Source organism: Nematostella vectensis, chromosome 7 (genome assembly GCF_932526225.1).
Source record: "Nematostella vectensis chromosome 7, jaNemVect1.1, whole genome shotgun sequence".
In the NCBI taxonomy this organism is placed as follows: Eukaryota; Metazoa; Cnidaria; class Anthozoa; order Actiniaria; family Edwardsiidae; genus Nematostella; species Nematostella vectensis.
In genome coordinates, this window is record NC_064040.1 from 12,960,172 (window position 1) to 12,980,579 (window position 20,408).

The 20,408-nt window shown below is 44.4% G+C and overlaps 1 protein-coding gene across 1 annotated transcript; it reads right to left on the reverse strand.

Annotated features, from left to right (window-relative positions):
• Positions 1-3,375: 3,375 nt before the first annotated feature.
• On the reverse strand, positions 3,376-19,689 carry LOC5508215 (tectonin beta-propeller repeat-containing protein 2-like). Its single transcript, XM_032376979.2, has 12 exons — positions 19,530-19,689; positions 18,094-18,401; positions 17,687-17,812; positions 16,885-17,016; positions 14,305-14,462; positions 12,512-13,031; positions 11,989-12,247; positions 10,138-11,324; positions 9,786-10,044; positions 9,308-9,352; positions 8,370-8,618; positions 3,376-4,799 (listed from the first exon to the last, which is right to left on the reverse strand). The coding sequence occupies exons 1-12, from the start codon at positions 19,534-19,536 to the stop codon at positions 3,844-3,846; spliced, it is 4,206 nt and encodes a 1,401-aa protein (XP_032232870.2). The 5' UTR covers positions 19,537-19,689; the 3' UTR covers positions 3,376-3,843.
• Between the last annotated feature and the right edge of the window lie 719 nt (positions 19,690-20,408).

Consider the following 20,408-nt stretch of genomic DNA (forward strand, 5'->3'; position numbering starts at 1 on the left):
ATTTGTACCACGTGGTCTTCTGGCCTCGTTTCCATTATGGACCAAAACCTTGCAAAACCTTCCTAAGCCTTTCTAAATTTAAACTGACTTTACATATACATTGATTTTGCATTACTTAAGTTTAAAAATTATGAAACTCGAGTCATACTTATTCTGGACGCAAAATTCATATGTTGCATTGGAACGAAAGGCGAAGTTTTAATTCAACCTTTAACTGAATTACAGGTGAGTCAGAGAGGGGGGGGGGGGGGGGGCTCAGAGGTACAAGTAAGCACTACAATAAAGTACAATTAATCAAATGTAATCAGCATATTTAACAGTAACGAACTCGTTGAAACGACTCGTATTAGTAGGCCTCTGATACGATGTAGAATTAGACCTGAGGTTATACCCTGAATCATGTGTAATGCGACGCCCTTTAACCCATTGACTCCTGGCTATTTTTGGGCTGAATTTACAAAAAACAGACTGAAAACAGATACCTCCCCCCCTATTCTGAGTTTTATACAGCCCATCAAAGTCAAACACAGCTGCACCTAGTCAGCGGTATCCAAGCTTTCCAACAGTGCTTTGCGGTCCCCACTTTTAATCCCTCGTCGTTGTGCTGAAGCCAGCACAAGTTGATGGTTGCTTGTATTTTTCATCAAAAATACAGCTATGAGCATATTAGGAGAGTGTCTCAGGACATCATGAAGTCTTTTGGGGCATAATTGAGTGCTTTGCTTATGGATATTTGCAAGCAAAGGTGGATTCATGATGATTTTTTCTTGTTTGGCTTTGCCTGGATGAGAAAATAGTTTTCTAATGAATCACCACAGCTCTCCTAAGTGCTGTTTTTTCTGAAACCAAATTGATTCCAAAATTGTTTACACTGCTATTCTGGGTCTGTATGAGCTGGAATTGATTTGTTTGGCTTTGGGGTGAAAAAACCATCTGACTTTGGGGAGAGGAGTGTTGACTGGCCCTCCCCTCGTGAATTTTCCCCTGGATCTCCCAGAATGCTTTGCAATACGTTAAGACATCTTCGTGGTTGTACAAGCCTTCAAGGAGTGGACATTGTGTTTTGAGGCCATGGAAATGTACCTGGAGGATCAGAATAAAGGTATCTATTTGTGTCTTGAGCTGTGTTTGCTGATCTCTCTCCCTTGTGTGGTATTTTGAGCGTTTTATTGAGAGGGGTGATTCTGCTTTTCTCTCCTTGTTCGATTTGAGATTTGTCAAAGAACCTGTGCTATTATTTGGCTTAAGAGCAGATGCCAACACCTTGGTTGGATGCATATATGCAAGACCATTTATCCCTTAGACTGATGCCTGAGTATCTTCATCTTGTTGTGTTGATTTTGCATTTATTAATTTTTTGGGTTGTGGGTACTTCCCAAAGCCGGTACAGGCCGGTTGAGGGGTCAATGTGTTAATGATAGGAAAAAGAGGATTCTCTGATTTGATGCTGGAAGCGAACCGCTGGCATGCAATACTTCTTCGCTTGTGCAACATTGGAAGGTTTGCAAGCGTGAGTGAACCCTCATAACTACGACCTGGGAAAGCGATCTTGAGCGCGCGCCTCTGAACATTCTCTAGGGCGTCAGACAGATAATTTAGAAGGTTTACGAAGGCTGCTAATTCATAGTAGATAATTGGCACTTGGTCATGGTCAATACTACCACTCTCTCCCCCCCCCCCCCCCCCTCAGCAGGTCCTTGTACGCGCCTGGAAGCGTACTCATATACAGCTATTTAAAAAAAAGTTGTCCCAATGCCGTACGCGAGTGAGCGTGAGTATTGGTAATATGTTGCTAAGAATTTTTATTATATTTTAAGGACTTTATAAAAAAAGATTTTTGTTCTGCTATTCTGACAGCGCTTAACGAGTTTGCGCCGGTAGTAAAGAATAAACATAGTCTGAAAAAACATATATTACCAACCATACTACCTTGCGTAATTGGACGTTTTTTGAAATAGCTGTATTCTATGAGGTATGCCCTGAAGAAGTCTTATTAAAGACGAAAATTTGGCAGAGTCGAATTCCAGTTTTTGGTGTATTGTATTCATTGTTCTGGTACGAGATCACGACAGTTTGGGCTTTTTGATTCTATGAGGTATGCGATACAGGGGGGCGCGCGCACCTCCCGCCCTCCAAAAAGTGGGTTATATCTTATCGAAGGATCCATATGAAATCTATGACTGCGCACTCCCGACCCCCCCAGCCATTCCTGGGAATAGGCATCAAACGCAATTAGAAAAGATAGACAAGTGCTGTAAAAACGGCGTTATAATGCGGATAGCGCATTTTTGTAGACGAAGCAATTGCAAGGGTTGCACTACATGACCAAATGATCTCGAGACAGACACTGAAACAGAATAGCGGCAGTGGCATTCTAATGGACCCCAAATTCAATTCATCAATGCAACGAACCAAGTACAAGGAGGGGTTTTGGGGTTATACCCCCTTAGATCTGTTGTTCAGTTATTAATATTTGAAGTAAGATGGCTTTGTAAGTGGGAAAGTACACAGTATTTTTAAATGTCTCTGGGGAAAAGGTGAAGGCGTTAGACAATCATAACTCACACTGAGGCTAAGTTCAAACGTCGTATTATCCATGCGCCGTATTCAATGCAAATTGATGCAAATGAACCAGGTGCATTGTTTTATCTTCATTTGCAATGTAATGATTACGGCCCAAGGAACATGTGACAAGTTTGGTGCCTCTACTAAAAGTGCACAGAAGAGCTATTTTTGTTTAAGCTTGCCTCCCCACTATAATGGAAGACACGACGTTTGTGCATGGCCTGAGTGTCCGTAATACATGGGCCATATGGCAATATCACAGTCGAATAATATTACAATGTCCGGGGCTGTCTGGTCTATCTAGCCTAAAGGGGGGGGGGGGGAGGGCTCTATAAAAGTAGAATCTATAGATTGGGTTGATCATCCTATCTTTTAAGGTACAAAATTCTACCAACTGCTACCCTTCGGGGGTATTCAAAGATTCTTTCGATCTACTATTCCTTAGGGGGTCTCAAGCCAATAAATCATCAATCATCTATAACCAATAACAACAGGACTTGAGACAAGTTGACAGTACTCTCATCAAAGTCGTCAGAAAAGGAATGTGGTAAATGGCAGTGACTTTTAAGAGGACCGAAATTAGATTGAAGAACACTTAAATGTTGCTTTTAGTGCTACCTCTAAGGTTTATTTGATTTGACAACACCTAATGAACTACCACTAAAGGATAAGAATATCCAAGTGAGAACCCTCCATCGGCTGTCAAGACATTGTTGTTTATCTTTCTATCTATCTAGATGCAATAATCTAGACGTTATGTGAGCGGAACATGGTGTCTCCGTATGAAATGAATAAAAACAGTCACATCAATAACATGCTTAAAGTTTATTTTGTCTTCCATTAAAAAAGACTATTTTTCTTGAGACAACTCAGACAATTACTGTCGAATCCGTTGTATCGTGACGCCGCATTTTAAAAACATCGATTTGTTTTTGTCTTTTGGGATTTTCTGTTGCGCCAGTCAAATTATTCTAAGCCAATCGATTCTTGCCATCTCTCGCCTACTGCAGTTGCCTGGCATTCTGTCGCGACACTGTCTGGTTTCCGTCCAGAGGATAGCCAGGGAAGTGCACAAAGCGAGACTCTAATTGGCTGAGAATGGTTTTGCTGACGGAACAGAAGACAAAAAACAAATCGTGTTTTGAAAATGCGGGTAGCGATACAACGGATTCGACAGTAAACTACTCTCAATTTAGTATTGAGGTTGTTCGATATTTGTATTTTTATGTATTATGAAAACACCCCAAATCAACCAGCCATGGTTTGCTAGGATGTGTATCAAATTAGTTCCCATTCCTCCTCTCCTGGGAACAATCCGCTGTTAGAACGTGGCTTGAAAGGGGACTGGGTCCCATAAAAGTGCTGAGTGCGTCGGCAAAACAGCTGACCATTTTGATCAATTGCCCATAATTCATCATCAGGGGTAACCGAAATCAGTTCAAAATTCCCAGGGACTTTTTTCCAGTAGTCCCCGAGAAAATTAGTCCCGCTGACGCCATATCTACACGCAACGTCCCCATTAGTACACAGCGCCCATACTACATATCCTCCGCTTATGGACACCTCTCGAATGCCAACACCAGGGACCACCTCCCATGAAGTACCAACAGGGAAATCTGGCGTTACATTGCGACGCGCGTAAACGTTGAATCTATCGTCTAGAGCCCAGACAACAGCGTCATCGGGACTGACGGACACCTTGACGAACCTGCAGTTACTCAGCGGTTCTCCGTCTACTTGCAGCCACACCTGACTGATCTTGGGATCACTGTCTTCCTCACCTCCGATCCGCAGCCACACCTTCCCAGTCTCCTCGACCGCCCATGTACACAGGGTACCCGAGCTAATGTGGCACACCCTTCCGATTTGAAAAATATCAAGCTGTAATCGCACCCAGCCTATTCCCTGTGGGCTTGCCTCACTGACCCCACCTAGTTGTACAACGCGGAAGTTGTGTGAGATCCCCCATACGGTCTTGCTGGAGGCTGCCACTAGTTTGAGGACCGCACAGCCCCTTGGGGGATCGACGGCAATAGTTTTGGACTCTGGGTTAAAGCACACGAGCTCGCCATTCGGTTGTAGAGCCCACACGTAGCCTTTTTGAGTGGTAGATGAGTAAGCGCGAGCTGACACGTAGGACCAGAATACGGATTTGGCCAAACCCTGTGGCGTGACAGACTCCCAGTAGCTACCCATTAGGTGGCCGCGGGACGCGTTTAGAGAGCCATTACTTCCTGGAAATACATAACATAGCCTATGTGGTCCCTAGTCATCTTTACATCCATTAACATTTGGTGTCTAGTCATCTACACACCCACTAGCATGTGGTCCATTGTCATCTAAACACCCACTAGCATGTGGTCCCTAGTCTCCCCCACACCCACTAGCATGTGGTCCCTAGTCTCCCCCACACCCACTAGCATGTGGTCCCTAGTCTCCCCCACACCCACTAGCATGTGGTCCCTAGTCATTCCCACACCCACTAGCCTGTGGTCCCTAGTCTCCCCCACACCCATTAGCATGTGGTCCCTAGTCTCCCCCACACCCACTAGCATGTAGTCCATTGTCATCTCCACATCTACTAGCATGTGGTCCCTAGTCTCCCCCACACCCATTAGCATGTGGTCCCTAGTCTCCCCCACACCCACTAGCATGTGGTCCATTGTCATCTCCACACCCACTAGCATGTGGTCCCTAGTCTCCCCCACACCCACTAGCATGTGGTCCCTAGTCTCCCCCACACCCACTAGCATGTGGTCCCTAGTCTCCCCCACACCCACTAGCATGTGGTCCCTAGTCATCTACACACCCACTAGCCTGTGGTCTCTAGTCTCCCCCACACCCACTAGCATGTGGTCCCTAGTCTCCCCCCCCACACACTAGCATGTGGTCCCTAGTCTCCCCGACACCCACTAGGATGTGGTCCCTAGTCTCCCCCACACCCACTAGCATGTGGTCCCTAGTCTCCCCCACACCCACTAGCATGTGGTCCATTGTCATTCCCACACCCACTAGCATGTGGTCCCTAGTCTCCCCCACACCCACTAGCATGTGGTCCCTAGTCTCCCCCACACCCACTAGCATGTGGTCCCTAGTCTCCCCGACACCCACTAGGATGTGGTCCCTAGTCTCCCCCACACCCACTAGCATGTGGTCCCTAGTCTCCCCCACACCCACTAGCATGTGGTCCCTAGTCATTCCCACACCCACTAGCATGTGGTCCCTAGTCTCCCCCACACCCACTAGCATGTGGTCCCTAGTCTCCCCCACACCCACTAGCATGTGGTCCCTAGTCATCTCAACACCCACTAGCATGTGGTCCCTAGTCTCCCCCACACCCACTAGCATGTGGTCCCTAGTCATCTCAACACCCACTAGCATGTGGTCCCTAGTCATCTCAACACCCATTAGCATGTGGTCCCTAGTCTCCCCCACACCCACTAGCATGTGGTCCCTTGTCATTCCCACACACTAGCATGTGGTCCCTAGTCATCTCCACACCCACTAGCATGTGGTCCCTAGTCATTCCCACACCCACTAGCATGTGGTCCCTAGTCTCCCCCACACCCACTAGCATGTGGTCCCTAGTCTCCCCCACACCCACTAGCATGTGGTCCCTAGTCATCTCAACACCCACTAGCATGTGGTCCCTAGTCTCCCCCACACCCACTAGCATGTGGTCCATTGTCATCTCCACACCCACTAGCATGTGGTCCCTAGTCTCCCCCACACCCACTAGCATGTGGTCCCTAGTCTCCCCCACACCCACTAGCATGTGGTCCCTAGTCTCCCCCACACCCACTAGCCTGTGGTCCCTAGTCTCCCCCACACCCATTAGCATGTGGTCCCTAGTCTCCCCCACACCCACTAGCATGTGGTCCCTAGTCTCCCCCACACCCACTAGCATGTGGCCCCGAGTCATTCCCACACCCACTAGCATGTGGTCCCTAGTCTCCCCCACACCCACTAGCATGTGGTCCCTAGTCATCTCCACACCTACTAGCATGTGGTCCCTAGTCATCTCAACACCCATTAGCATGTGGTCCCTAGTCTCCCCCACACCCACTAGGATGTGGTCCCTAGTCTCCCTCACACCCACTAGCATGTGGTCCCTTGTCATTCCCACACACTAGCATGTGGTCCCTAGTCATCTCCACACCCACTAGCATGTGGTCCCTAGTCATTCCCACACCCACTAGCATGTGGTCCCTAGTCTCCCCCACACCCACTAGCATGTGGTCCCTAGTCTCCCCCACACCCATTAGCATGTGGTCCCTAGTCTCCCCCACACCCATTAGCATGTGGTCCCTAGTCTCCCCCACACCCACTAGCATGTGGTCCCTAGTCATCTCCACACCTACTAGCATGTGGTACCTAGTCATCTCAACACCCATTAGCATGTGGTCCCTAGTCTCCCCCACACCCACTAGGATGTGGTCCCTAGTCTCCCTCACACCCACTAGCATGTGGTCCCTTGTCATTCCCACACACTAGCATGTGGTCCCTAGTCATCTCCACACCCACTAGCATGTGGTCCCTAGTCATTCCCACACCCACTAGCATGTGGTCCCTAGTCTCCCCCACACCCACTAGCATGTGGTCCCTAGTCATCTCCACACCTACTAGCATGTGGTCCCTAGTCATCTCAACACCCATTAGCATGTGGTCCCTAGTCTCCCCCACACCCACTAGGATGTGGTCCCTAGTCTCCCTCACACCCACTAGCATGTGGTCCCTTGTCATTCCCACACACTAGCATGTGGTCCCTAGTCATCTCCACACCCACTAGCATGTGGTCCCTAGTCATTCCCACACCCACTAGCATGTGGTCCCTAGTCTCCCCCACACCCATTAGCATGTGGTCCCTAGTCTCCCCCACGCCCACTAGCATGTGGTCCCTAGTCTCCCCCACACCCACTAGCATGTGGTCCCTAGTCATCTCAACACCCATTAGCATGTGGTCCCTAGTCTCCCCCACACCCATTAGCATGTGGTCCCTAGTCTCCCCCACACCCACTAGCATGTGGTCCCTAGTCTCCCCCACACCCACTAGCATGTGGTCCCTAGTCATCTACACACCCACTAGCCTGTGGTCCCTAGTCTCCCCCACACCCACTAGCATGTGGTCCCTAGTCTCCCCCCCACACACTAGCATGTGGTCCCTAGTCTCCCCGACACCCACTAGGATGTGGTCCCTAGTCTCCCCCACACCCACTAGCATGTGGTCCCTAGTCTCCCCCACACCCACTAGCATGTGGTCCATTGTCATTCCCACACCCACTAGCATGTGGTCCCTAGTCTCCCCCACACCCACTAGCATGTGGTCCCTAGTCTCCCCCACACCCACTAGCATGTGGTCCCTAGTCTCCCCGACACCCACTAGGATGTGGTCCCTAGTCTCCCCCACACCCACTAGCATGTGGTCCCTAGTCTCCCCCACACCCACTAGCATGTGGTCCCTAGTCATTCCCACACCCACTAGCATGTGGTCCCTAGTCTCCCCCACACCCACTAGCATGTGGTCCCTAGTCTCCCCCACACCCACTAGCATGTGGTCCCTAGTCATCTCAACACCCACTAGCATGTGGTCCCTAGTCTCCCCCACACCCACTAGCATGTGGTCCCTAGTCTCCCCCACACCCACTAGCATGTGGTCCATTGTCATCTCCACACCCACTAGCATGTGGTCCCTAGTCATTCCCACACCCATTAAAATTTGGTCCCTAGTCTCCCCCACACCCACTAGCATGTGGCCCCGAGTCATCCCTACACCCTCTAGCAAGTGGTCTTTAAATTTAACTTACCTAATAACCACAGTCCTGCCTTGGGGCTAGCAGTTACCAGCTTGGTCTCATCTCCTCGTCGCACCCATGACCAAATGGTCTCTAGCAGGGATGCGTCATACATCAGGTATTGGCCTAGAGAGACCTGATACCACTGGCTACCCGTTGGGTTGTCACATGACACATCACAGCTGAACCAAAGCAAGCCCTTTGCATCAATGATCCAGGCCATGCCTTCAATATTGAGACAAACCCAGCGTGCGGTGATACCTGTGGTACATTTGTCACAGTTTTTGATAGAAGGTGTGAGACATGATAACGAAGTGTGTATCCAGGGCTGTAGCAGGAGGTGGGGCACTGGAGGCATTTGCCACCCAAATACTTTAAAAAATAATAAGAAAATGACCAGTAGGGGCGTGGCTGTGCCCCCCACTGTTTTCTTACTGTTTCTGTATCGTGCCCCCCCCCTCAAATAATTCAAATGCTTGCTACGGCTATGGTATCTCATATATTGATATTACTAACACTGATAATTGGAACACTCATCAAAGGTCATTGTTGTATGGCACTGCAGTGCCACTGTGACCGCTAGCCTGGCCGTACCCCCATTTTTCATCTTTCAGCATCATGCCCCAAGTAGGTCCCCCAGTATTCCAGGCCTGCTTCAGTTATACACGCATTTCTGAAGTTTATATTTTAACATTATTCTTATATATAATCAATACTTTAGTCTTATAACTTCTATTTGTCATTCGCTGTTTATGCAAACAATGTTGATTAAAATGGGTGTATAACATAGTCTCCCTCCCAGCCGTTCTAGACTCGTCCTGTTAGGCAGCACTGCTAAATGGCAATCTTACCCCTTAAAGAACCTACTGTTATAATTACCACTTACTTCCTTCCCATTCACAAAGTTTGCCCATAATTTGCACATTACAATGTTAAGCCAAACCACTCACCTTCTAAAGTACTCCAGTTCTCATCCACATCAGTATTTTGCTTATCTTCACCGGAAAACAAATAGGAAAAAAACTCAATAAAGAAAACATTATCCCTTGCAAAGGTTGGACCATTAACTGATAATATTATTTTGATTGATGAAAAGATGTATTGAGTCTTGCATTCCAAAACAATTCTTTTGATGATGCACCACTCTATCTTGACTTGTATGGTTAGAACATGTAAAATAATACATAAGAAATGGGACATTTTTATCTATGCTGCTTTAAAGAAGGCCAATTTCACCGCAATTTTATACCCATGCCAAATGCTGATTCACACAAAGCATCTATTTCCATTTACTAATTCAAGCGAGTAACCAAGATCACCTGTGGTCAAGATTTCAAGTTTTTGAAGTTTCCTATGCAAATAAATGGTTGCATAGTCTTCATCCTTTCAAGGACTGACAAAAGATGCAATTGTTTGACATTGACTTACCTCTATACACTTGAATCGATCCCTTCTTGTCTAAGAACCAGACCAAGCCGTCAAAACATGATGCCTGGACGTACTCCGTACTTATTCTTATGGTGCGCCAACTTTTCCCGTCAGGGGTGGCCTTGTTCACCCCTGACCTTAAAAAAACATCGCCATTCATTTTTATGCCCAAGACTGCTGACTCTTCCAGCGCTATGTACCGCATGCTCTTTTCCACAGGGATCCAATCCCGACCAATCAGATTACTGTCAGTGATACCCTGGATAAACAACCATATTTTTTATATGACAAAATGTATGAGATGACATAGGAAAATTGTATTTCATGCCCGCAATCATCCGCATCAACTTACCTTACGAGCGTACGCATAGTTTTTTTTGTCAATCAGCCAGATGACATCACCGGAAGTATTCACAGCAATCATCTTGGCATCGCCATCAAGTCGAGTCCATGAGAGCACTTCAAACCGTGTCGGGCAGTAGAATATCTGCTCATAATTAGTCACACACCACAAATGTGTGTCTGAGACTGCCAGCGAGATCACTGTGCCATGCCCGGGCCCATGGCAGTCAGACCAGCTATCAGACAAAAGTTGAAAGCTGCGAGCTGAGCTCTGACTGGATTTCGAATGAGTGGAGCGCTGGGAGCTGCGAGAGTCATCACGGCTCCTATACACCTCCATGGAGCTGCTCTCTGCCTCGCTGAGGGTGCGAGGGGACGATGTCCAGGAAGAAGTCTCAGGCAATTCCTCTGCACCATCCTTGTCCAAGCAGATGGGTGGAGTCTCTTCCGAGTCGCTCTGCCCCTCAGTTGGCGGATCCATGCTAAGCTCAGTGGGAGATCTAAGGTCAGTTTTGATCAAGTGGTGTGATGATTCCACTTCTGAAAAGGACATGTCCGAAATGTTCAGTGGTATATCTGAGTAGATCGGTGGGGGAGACTTGTAGCCATCATATGGCATCTTGTTCAAGCCCAGGACAGGCTGGCAATGCTCATGACTCAAGTCTAGGCTTGGAGGACCATCAATACTATCCACATTGACAGAGTTATGACCTGGTAGCATGTCGGTAATGGGACCTGTTGTGGTACTGCACTCATCCTGCAAGCTCACAGTTTGGTTACAGCTCCCATCATCTATCGCCATGCTCTGATTCTTGTCCTTTACTGATTGATTCTTTTTATCTTGTCTCTCTAGATTGTTTAGTGAAGGGTCTAATGATACTTTTCTAGCTGAGCTTTCTGTCGATTGGCACTTTTCCGAGGCATTCTCTGACAGTTTGTGGCTTGTATCAGCTAAACTTTCTTTCAATCCAAGTTCAACTTCCAGCAACCTCTCTGACTTTGTTTCACCACTATCTGTACATTCTATTTCTCTAAGACTGGGCCCACAACTTCCGCCTTCCTCATCACCAGAATTGGGCTCACTCTTACTTCCAGAGTCCAGCTCTGAAGAGATGTCCGATATTTCCTCAGTGATGTTGTCTGACACATTTTTGTTGACACAATTAGGCACTGTGGCAACGTCAAGGTTGGAGGTGGCTATTGATACATATATAAGAAAAGAACATTTTCAATGAAACAAAAGCAAAAAAAAGCTTAGCGAAGTTAACCAGACCTAATTTTGGGAAAACTTGTCATTTTTTTGCTGTCTATATTTCCACATCCACACTACCATACGTGATAAATTAATAATGATGATGATGATGGTGGTACTGATTGCGGTAATGTCCACTTACAGTCTTCAATAGACGTGCTGTTTGTAATGAAGCATAAGTTGGATCAGTCTGTTATGTAGCCAAATCCGAAAATAAATGACCCGTTGGGATACTGCAAAGGCATAAAAAACCTTTGTTGTTTTTTCGGGAGTGGTCAGATTTTTATCAGAGAACTCACTCTCCCCCCCCCCCCCCCAGGAAAAATTAGGTTTCCTTTTCGGATCGCGCACCCCCCCCCCCCCAAAAAAAAATCCTGGGTACCGGCCTGTAATGACATTGAAGATGAAGGTGGCGGACATGGTATAAAGATGAATGTACTCACCACCACCATTATCATGATCATAAACAGTTTCAATAATAACAACAAACTCTAACAGGAGCAAAAAGTAACAAGCACTTTAAATATTCAGTATTTTCATATCCATGCCACTTATTTTTCTCTTCTGTGTCATTTTCACTTTCTTCTTACCTAGTTTATTTTTACCTACCCGGTTTTGATTTCTTCTTCTTCTTCTTTTTACGAAAAACAAGTTCTCCATAATCTTCTTCAACAACATTTTGGATCTTTGCAGCTAGTACAGTCAGGTTCTTTGTCTTGTCATCTGTGAGAACTGGCTCTATGGCCACTGGGGCACGGGTTTCACAGTGAGAGGAAGGGAGATCTGCATTAGAGGCATCAGTGGTTGTCTCATTGTCAGGAGTGTCTTCTTTGCAGGCTTCTGTTTGGCTGGATAATGGTAAGATACCCTATGCAAGGGAAAACAAATAGTTAGTCCAGCATAAAATTCTAGCTCATGAAAAAAGGGGCTGTGAAGGATGGAATAATAAAGGGTTATCTATTTGAAATTTGTAGAAGCCTCCAAAGTCTGCTATATGTATTGCTACCACATCCTTTGATATAATTTTTGCTATGTGTGGCCCCAACACATCCCCCTGCAGCCACCATGGATGGCCAGCTTTCTATAAGTAAGTGCATCAATTTTGGAGCATATGAGTTTCAAACATGGTTACCTTTTGGTCTTCATTCTGCTTTAGACTCTGCTCTAGTATCTGATCTACTTTGACAAGCGGGTTGGGCAGCTTGGGAATCAGTGAGAATTTCCTGATGAGCCTTGAGCCAGACTGCTGCAGAACAAAGATCTCGTGGCCAACAGCACATACATCCAGAATATCACCCTGGAATTGGCTATGGTAGCATGCCACAGCACAGGGTGACGTGTCCAGCAAACACATTCTTTGCTTGTCCCATGTCAGGATAAACTGGCCATGGAAGATCTGAAGTGGTCCAAATTGCATGGATGCAGAGGTGGTCTTGGATTGTGCAGGGAAGGGTGTGTGAATCAGTGTCTGTATGCCTGGGGGGTTTTCGCTCATCAATCCTTTGTACATTAGTGTTGCTGAGACATTGCCCTCCAGATTTGCTGTCCATAGGCGGAGACCAGGTCTTGCTGCATAAATAGTAAGTGTGGGACTGTCTGGATCTTCCAAGAGTTTAGCAGGTGGATAGAAACATGCACCAAACCTTCCTGGACTGTAGATAGAAACAATTTAGTACAAATGAACCAGCAGTTATTGTTAGTTTTTTTTGTTTTACTTTATTTAAATTACAATGTTCTCAAATAGTTTTGGCTAAAAATATCGGAAGACACCATGCTTTAGGAAATATTTCACTTGGAACAATTCAATTGGAAAAAAAATATATAAATATGAACTGATACTGTCAGAAATTAACCTGAGCAAAATAAAAAAGAGACATTAACCCATTGACTCATGGCTATTTTTGAGCTGAATTTACAAAAAACAGACTGAAAACAGATACCTCCCCCCCCCCCCCCCTATTCTGAGTTTTATACAGCCCGTCAAGTCAAACACAGCTGCACCTAGTCAGCGGTATCCAAGCTTTCCAACAGTGCTTTGTGGTCCCCACTTTTAATCCCTCGTCGTTGTGCTGAAGCCAGCACAAGTTGATGGTTGCTTGTATTTTTCATCAAAAATACAGCTATGAGCATATTAGGAGAGTGTCTCAGGACATCATGAAGTATTTTGGGGCATAACTGAGTGCTTTGCTTATGGATATTTGCAAGCAAAGGTGGATTCATGATTATTTTTTCTTGTTTGGCTTTGCCTGGATGAGAAAATACTTTTCTAATGAATCACCACAGCTCTCCTAAATGCTGTCTTTTCTGAAACCAAATTGATTCCAAAATTGTTTACACTGCTATCCTGGGTCTGTATGACCTGGAATTGATTTGTTTGGCTTTGGGGTGAAAAGACTTATAAAAAGCCATCTGATTTTGGGGAGAGGAGTGTTGACTGGCCCTCCCCTCGTGAATTTTTCCCTGGATCTCCCAGAATGCTTTGCAATCTGTAAAGGCATCTTCGTGGTTTTACAAGCCTTCAAGGAGTAGACATTGTGTTTTGAGGCCATGGAAATGAAACTGGAGGATCAGAATAAAGGTATCTATATGTGTCTATATGTGAGCTGTGTTTGCTGATCTCTCTCACTTGTGTTGTATTTTGAGCGTTTTATTGAGAGAGGTGATTCTACTTTCCTTTCCCTGTTTGATTTGAAATTTGTCAAAGAACCTGTGCTATTATTTGGCTTAAGAGTAGTTACCAACACCTTGGTTGGATGCATATCTTCAAGACCATTTGTCCCTTAGACTGATGCCTGAGTATCTAAATCTTGTTGTGTTTAGTTTGCATTTATGAATTTTTTGGGTTGTGGGTACTTCCCAAAGCCGGTACAGGCCGGTTGAGGGACAATATGGTATACATAAGATGTATTAAAAAAAAGTCCCTACCTTTTTCGTTCTTTCTGTCCAACTTGTATTTGCTGATCACCAGTGAAGTGCCACAGCACAGTATGCCTCCAGGTTGACACAAGCAGTGCCTGGGGCGAGTAAGACAACTGAACCACAGGGGCATTCTCAACAAACAGCAATACAGACTGGGTCACACCCTGCAATACCAGCAGTAAGGTCACGGTCACCACAAACTTACTAAAAACCCAACAGCAAGTAGACGGGCATCGCCAAGAGTTCAGGTGAGTAAACAGGGGGAACCCCCTCCCCTTGACAGCCAAAAAGTGGGTCATTTTGTATTAAGGAATCTTCAAATACTATGCTTTTATCTATGATGCCCGTGGCTGCACACCGCCTCCCCCCCCCCCCCCCCAGCCAATCCTGGGTACGCACCTGGATTTTCAAGTCACATGCCAAGGGTACGCTATAAAAGGTAAAGTCTCTGCCACCCTGGGCTCAAGAATAATCAGTTATCAATCAGCCGTCAATGAGTCAGCATGTAAGAACAATTGCCCTGAGCACTAAATTCAAATTGTGATTGCCAGCGCGGCAGTGTTCTGATTATAAAAGCACATTTGAGCCAGGGGGTGGGAGGAGCTTCTCCTTTTATAGTGAAACCTTGTGTTTTAATTTATCCTGGGGTGTGAATTTTTGAATTTTCTTCTTGATCCCTTATGATTTTGTTAATGTGGGTAGGTCAAGGAATGTTTGTGTTCTGTGATTACTGGTGAATCGAGGGATAATGCCTTATTCGAGTTAGAGTTATGTTAAGTTGCCATGAACACTTCTCTGATACTTATTTTTTAATAGGTTTGTGACAATTTGAGAAAGGATGCTGCGAATACTTCTCTGATACTAAAAAAGGGTTGGTGACGATTTGAGAATGCTGAGAACACTTCCTCTGATAATAAGGTTTGTGAAGATTTAAGAATGCAGAGAACACTTCTATGATACTAAACAAAGGATGACGCTTTGAGAATGCCAAGAACACTTCTCTGATACTAAAATAGGTTTGTGACGATTTGAGAGTGCAGAGAACAGTTATCGGAAACAAAGATTGAAAAGAAAGTTTAAGAGAGTCTTGGGTATCAAGTATTAGTAGAAAGCAGCACCCAGCGTGTACAAATTGTGCTTATTCTAGACGACAAACATAAATTTAGGAGAGTGTCCTTTCACACCAAATCAATCAAGTCGTAGATTTGTAATTCCTGTTTCCTCAGACAGCAACAAAATTTCTGTCAGAAACAATATAAGAAGGTAAGAACAAGTGGGGCAAAGACTATGTTTTATGTGGTATAACTAGGAAGACTACAGGCAAGCTGTAGAAAAAACTAGATGGTCTGTGTCGGCATGGTGTAGACAAGGTATGAATCAAGACAAGGTTGAAAAGGTATGTTAAATGCCTATGTGAAACAGAGTGGTTCAGCTGACGTTACAAGCGTTAGCCCTTCGTCGGAACAAAGGAACCTTTTGAAACTGAAATCTAAGTAAATATTGTTTGACGTTGCATGAGCATAGAACATGGATCGAATTGGCTGTACCATTTATTAGAAGTCTCTAACTCATGATGCTTTCCAGATGTGTCTTATTTTTAGAGATATTGAGCTATCTGATTGTTCAACTCAGATAGCATGTCTCACTCTAGGGTTTGGAGATGTTTTCCATTTTGTCTTGGCGTTTTCCATTTTAGATTGGCACATTGTTGTAGTGAGTGAAGGTAAAGGTGATTGGTTAAAGTGATAAAGGTTATCTTTCTTGAATGGCTCTCTATATTGGGGATTGTGAATCCCTTGTTCTCTTGTACCATCTCTCCAATAAACTGCATTAACATGTAAAGGGGAACGTAAAAGAACCACTAGGGATGCTGACCCGTGGTTGCATCTTAGGCGACATTTTGTTTACTTTGTAATCTTTGTTTATCGAGGGTAGCATATTCAACCGAATATACAGTTTTCTAACATATGGCCCTCGGTTAGTAAGCACTGTCACTGGGGGTGGTCACTGCCAGAGGGTTTATTGCGTCCCCAGTGGTTCTTTTACGTCCCTTCGGTTCAGGTTAATGTAGTGCAGCTTGGAGAGAGGGGACCTCCGGTTTAGTGTCCTTATCCAAGAAGACAATGCTTACACACCAACTAACACACATGTTTGTAAACGGCATGGAGTGGTCTGCATCTCTACTGATGAGCTTTGTCAGGTGCTTGTGGTGAGCAGATTAATATACCCACACAAATACTCGCTATTCTTTAAAGCTGGATTGTCGCCAGTTTACTTCCAGTCAATTATGTAACAATCCCCAATCATTTTTAACAGAAAATGGCAAAAAATATTTCTAAATTGTGAAAGCAGTGAGTCTATCGGAAGTTCATTTGAGCATGTGATTGATCATTTAGAGGGCATAGTCTGCCAAATAGCACGGATTCTAATAGATTATTTTGTCTCTTAACGGTTGAGGTTTCCGTTGGCCCGCCGGAAGTAAACTCCTGGTGACAATGTGACTTTAAACTGTGTAGCTACAGGTAAACTAAAGGAAAACAAAGGTGGTCTATGTGGTTATGGTAAAAACAGATAAGTAATTCTCACCCCAGGCACATTGACAACAGTCATGATGATCCTGCCATCTGTGTCTCCACTGTACAGAAGCTCCCCATCAGGACTCCATTCCATACATGTGACAGGGCTGCTATGAGCCCCAAGAACATGCATGCAATCATGCTACACAGCAAACAGAGAATACAGTGATTTGTTTTTTTGATTTTCTCAAAGTCAATTGTTTGGCTTTTTTAGGAATTCAGCAAAAAGCTTGCTTCCTGTCATTTTCTACCAACCTGAATTTTGGTTGGGGTGTGTGTCATAAACATCCAATTGGAACAAGAAACTATTGTCTCAAAAAGAATCAATCAATGGCAGTATTTTCGCAGCAAGAATATACACATTAAAATAGTCTTCCTCTCCAATGTGCCCATTTTTGTTAGTGGGGGAAATGCCCATTAGATGTGTGCTCTTATTAGGGAAAATCAAAGAGGGTGATTTGGGGCAAGTCTATAATATAGTGTGATCCATCAACAGGCAAATACCCAGTACTTTTCTTGGGGGGTGCGAAATCTGAAAAAGTGAACCTAATTTTTCTGGGGAAGGTGGGGGGGGGGGGGGTGAGGTTTTTTTTAACCTGAACAAAAAGGGATTTTTTATGCCTTTGCAGTATCTCCATGGGATGTTTATTGTCAGATTTGGCTACAAAAAGTCTGACTTATGGAATAATGACATACCAGAGTGATCTAGCTTATGCCCTATAGTTTTGTCTACAAATAGATCTTGTGTCCACAACTAGCTATCACAATTGACACACTTGCATTTTACTTACGTACCATTTCTTCTTTCTCACCTTAGTTAGGCCTTGTGCTGCCGTCAGCTGGTATGAGTAGATGAGAATGATACCATTTGCAAAGCCCACTGCAACACAGTGCTTTAATGCCAAAAGCTTAATACCTGTTACAGGGTCATGGCCTGACTGAAAATGAAATGAAGAGTGGCAATGCTAAATAAATACTAAGTAATGCTTATTAATACTAAGTAATAGTAATACTTATTAATACTAATTATTAATACAATAATAACAACAACAACAACAACAACAATAATAATAATGATGATGCTACTGAAAAGCTTGTGCTACATTTTATGAGTTCTCAATTTTGGGTTCATCATTCTAAAAATGAGAGTATTGAACATTGAAATTCCATCCCTTCTGTTGAAATCAATATGACATATCAATCAAGGTTAGATACTCACTTGTGGTGGTAACTTGCTCAGTTTATTGTTATTCCGATCATAGAAAAACACAATCCCGAGATTACACCCCAACAGGACAGCATCATGTGAAACATCAAAGCAGGTGAAATTGATAGGGAAGCTGCGTAAGTTGTCATGAGCTTTCTCCTTGAGTGAGCTAAGAAGATACTTCATGCCATGAGCCTTCACGTCCCTAACCTGGCCAACAAATGATTTGGGACCAAGCTGAGCTCTGCTAGGCAGCACTCTGAGTAATTCATGTAGAGCTTCAAACTCTTGCAAGATAACATCTTTACCAATGACTATATCTACAAAGATAAACGGGGAGATAATCAACTTCGCATGTGACTGTCGCGTCATTTCTACAGCCCAAATAGTATGTCAATTTGAAATGATTTTAGTCTTTGTACAAAATGTTTTTATAGTAATCCTAAAATATAACAATTTTGGATATTTCAATGAGGAACTGTTTTCATCAGGTTTGTTTTAGGTTAAAATTTGGCTTACAACAGGTTGAGTATTGAATATCTGGCGTTAACCTAGGTATTGACGTTTGTGATACTTATGCACTAGTTATTTTTTCCCCACCCCCGGACCCTGAAGACAGTGGGGACATATGAGGGAATTACTAGGGCAATTACATGACAATTATGCCACAAACTTTCTCTAGGGAGTGGGGAAATTACAAGATTTTCTGACATCTGCCCGACATACACAGGGAAATATCAGGAAATTTTTGTTCCTACCTAGGAGGCCTGGGACTTTCAAACATCCAGAAGAATCAAGCATGGTGACAGCAGATACGAAAAAGGTAACAACTTTGTGATTTTAATTATCTCATTAGCACTATTTTATGTCATCAATCATTGTAATCAATCATTTATCTATTGTTTAATGGTTGCTCGTTCCTCCCTTTTATCTGTCCAGCTCTTTGTTGTGTTCCTTAGGAAGTTCGTTCATGAAGCACAGAAATGCCATAAACTGTTAATTGTGGCAATTAAACATTTCCTTGATGTCTCAGGACTCCATTTGAACTAAGCAACACAGGGGTGGGGGAATTACATGTCTTTGTCTGCTTTAGTCCCCAGGGAAAATACAACTACTTTCCAACCAATCCAATGTAATTTTCCTACCCCTCCCAGAGTAGGGGGGAAAATGACTAGTGCATTACTATTTAAGCTGTTTGCTTTAATTTATTTACTATTTATTTACTTATTTGTTTCAGGACAAGCAAATTTGGATATCTCACAGTCAAATGAATAAGTGAGACAGAGATTGTCTGAAGACCCTTTTAGCGTGAAAGGCAACACTGAGCTTGATAAAAAAATACTGATTCAACTGATTTGTCAAATATCAGTTTTGCTGCAATCAAAGAAAACTCTCCTGGGAAAATGTCGTCTCATCAGAAATCAAATTAAATTGCAAACTATACAAACCTGCCATATTATGTGGGTTCCAAGAACATCCTGTCAAAGGCCACTAAGTTTCTATTCTAGCAAAGTTATGGAGTTGTACAGTTTCGCAACACCAGACAACCATCAATTCACATTTCGAGAGACGTAGAAGCACTTTGTTTTTGAAGCAACCAGTTAACCCTGTAACTGGTCAGCGGGGATCATCAAAAGTCCACAGGAAACCCACCATAAGATTGTCCACCTTTAGGGCAGGGCCGAAGCAGGGCCCGTGCTAGGGGGGCACCCCACTAATAGTGGGATGTCTGTAATAGCGGGATGTCTGTAATAGTGGGATGTCTGTAATAGCGGGATGTCTGTAATAGCGGGATGTCTGTAATAGTGGGATGTCTGTAATAGCGGGATGTCTGTAATAGCGGGATGTCTGTAATAGTGGGGTGTCTGTAATAGCGGGATGTCTGTAATAGTGGGATGTCTGTAATAGCGGGATGTCTGTAATAGTGGGATGTCTTTAATAGTAGGGTGTCTGTAATAGCAGGGTGTCTGTAATAGCGAGATGTCTGTAATAGCGGGATGTCTGTAATAGTGGGATGTCTGTAATAGTGGGATGTCTGTAATAGCGGGATGTCTGTAATAGCGAGATGTCTGTAATAGCGGGATGTCTGTAATAGCGGGATGTCTGTAATAGCGGGATGTCTGTAATAGCGGGATGTCTGTAATAGCGGGATGTCTGTAATAGCAGGGTGTCTTTATAGCAGGGTGTCTGTAATAGCGGGGTGTCTGTAATAGTGGGATGTCTGTAATAGCGGGATGTCTGTAATAGCGGGATGTCTGTAATAGCGGGATGTCTGTAATAGTGGGATGTCTGTAATAGTGGGATGTCTGTAATAGCAGGGTGTCTTT

Excerpts from the sequence above, each read along its gene's own strand:
- LOC5508215 (XM_032376979.2), bottom strand. Across the intron at positions 12,248-12,511 it reads AGCAGAATGAAGACCAAAAG|GGTATCTTACCATTATCCAG; the intron begins GTAACCATGTTT and ends TCCCTTGCATAG. Across the intron at positions 9,353-9,785 it reads ATCGATTCAAGTGTATAGAG|ATAAGCAAAATACTGATGTG; the intron begins GTAAGTCAATGT and ends TTTCCGGTGAAG.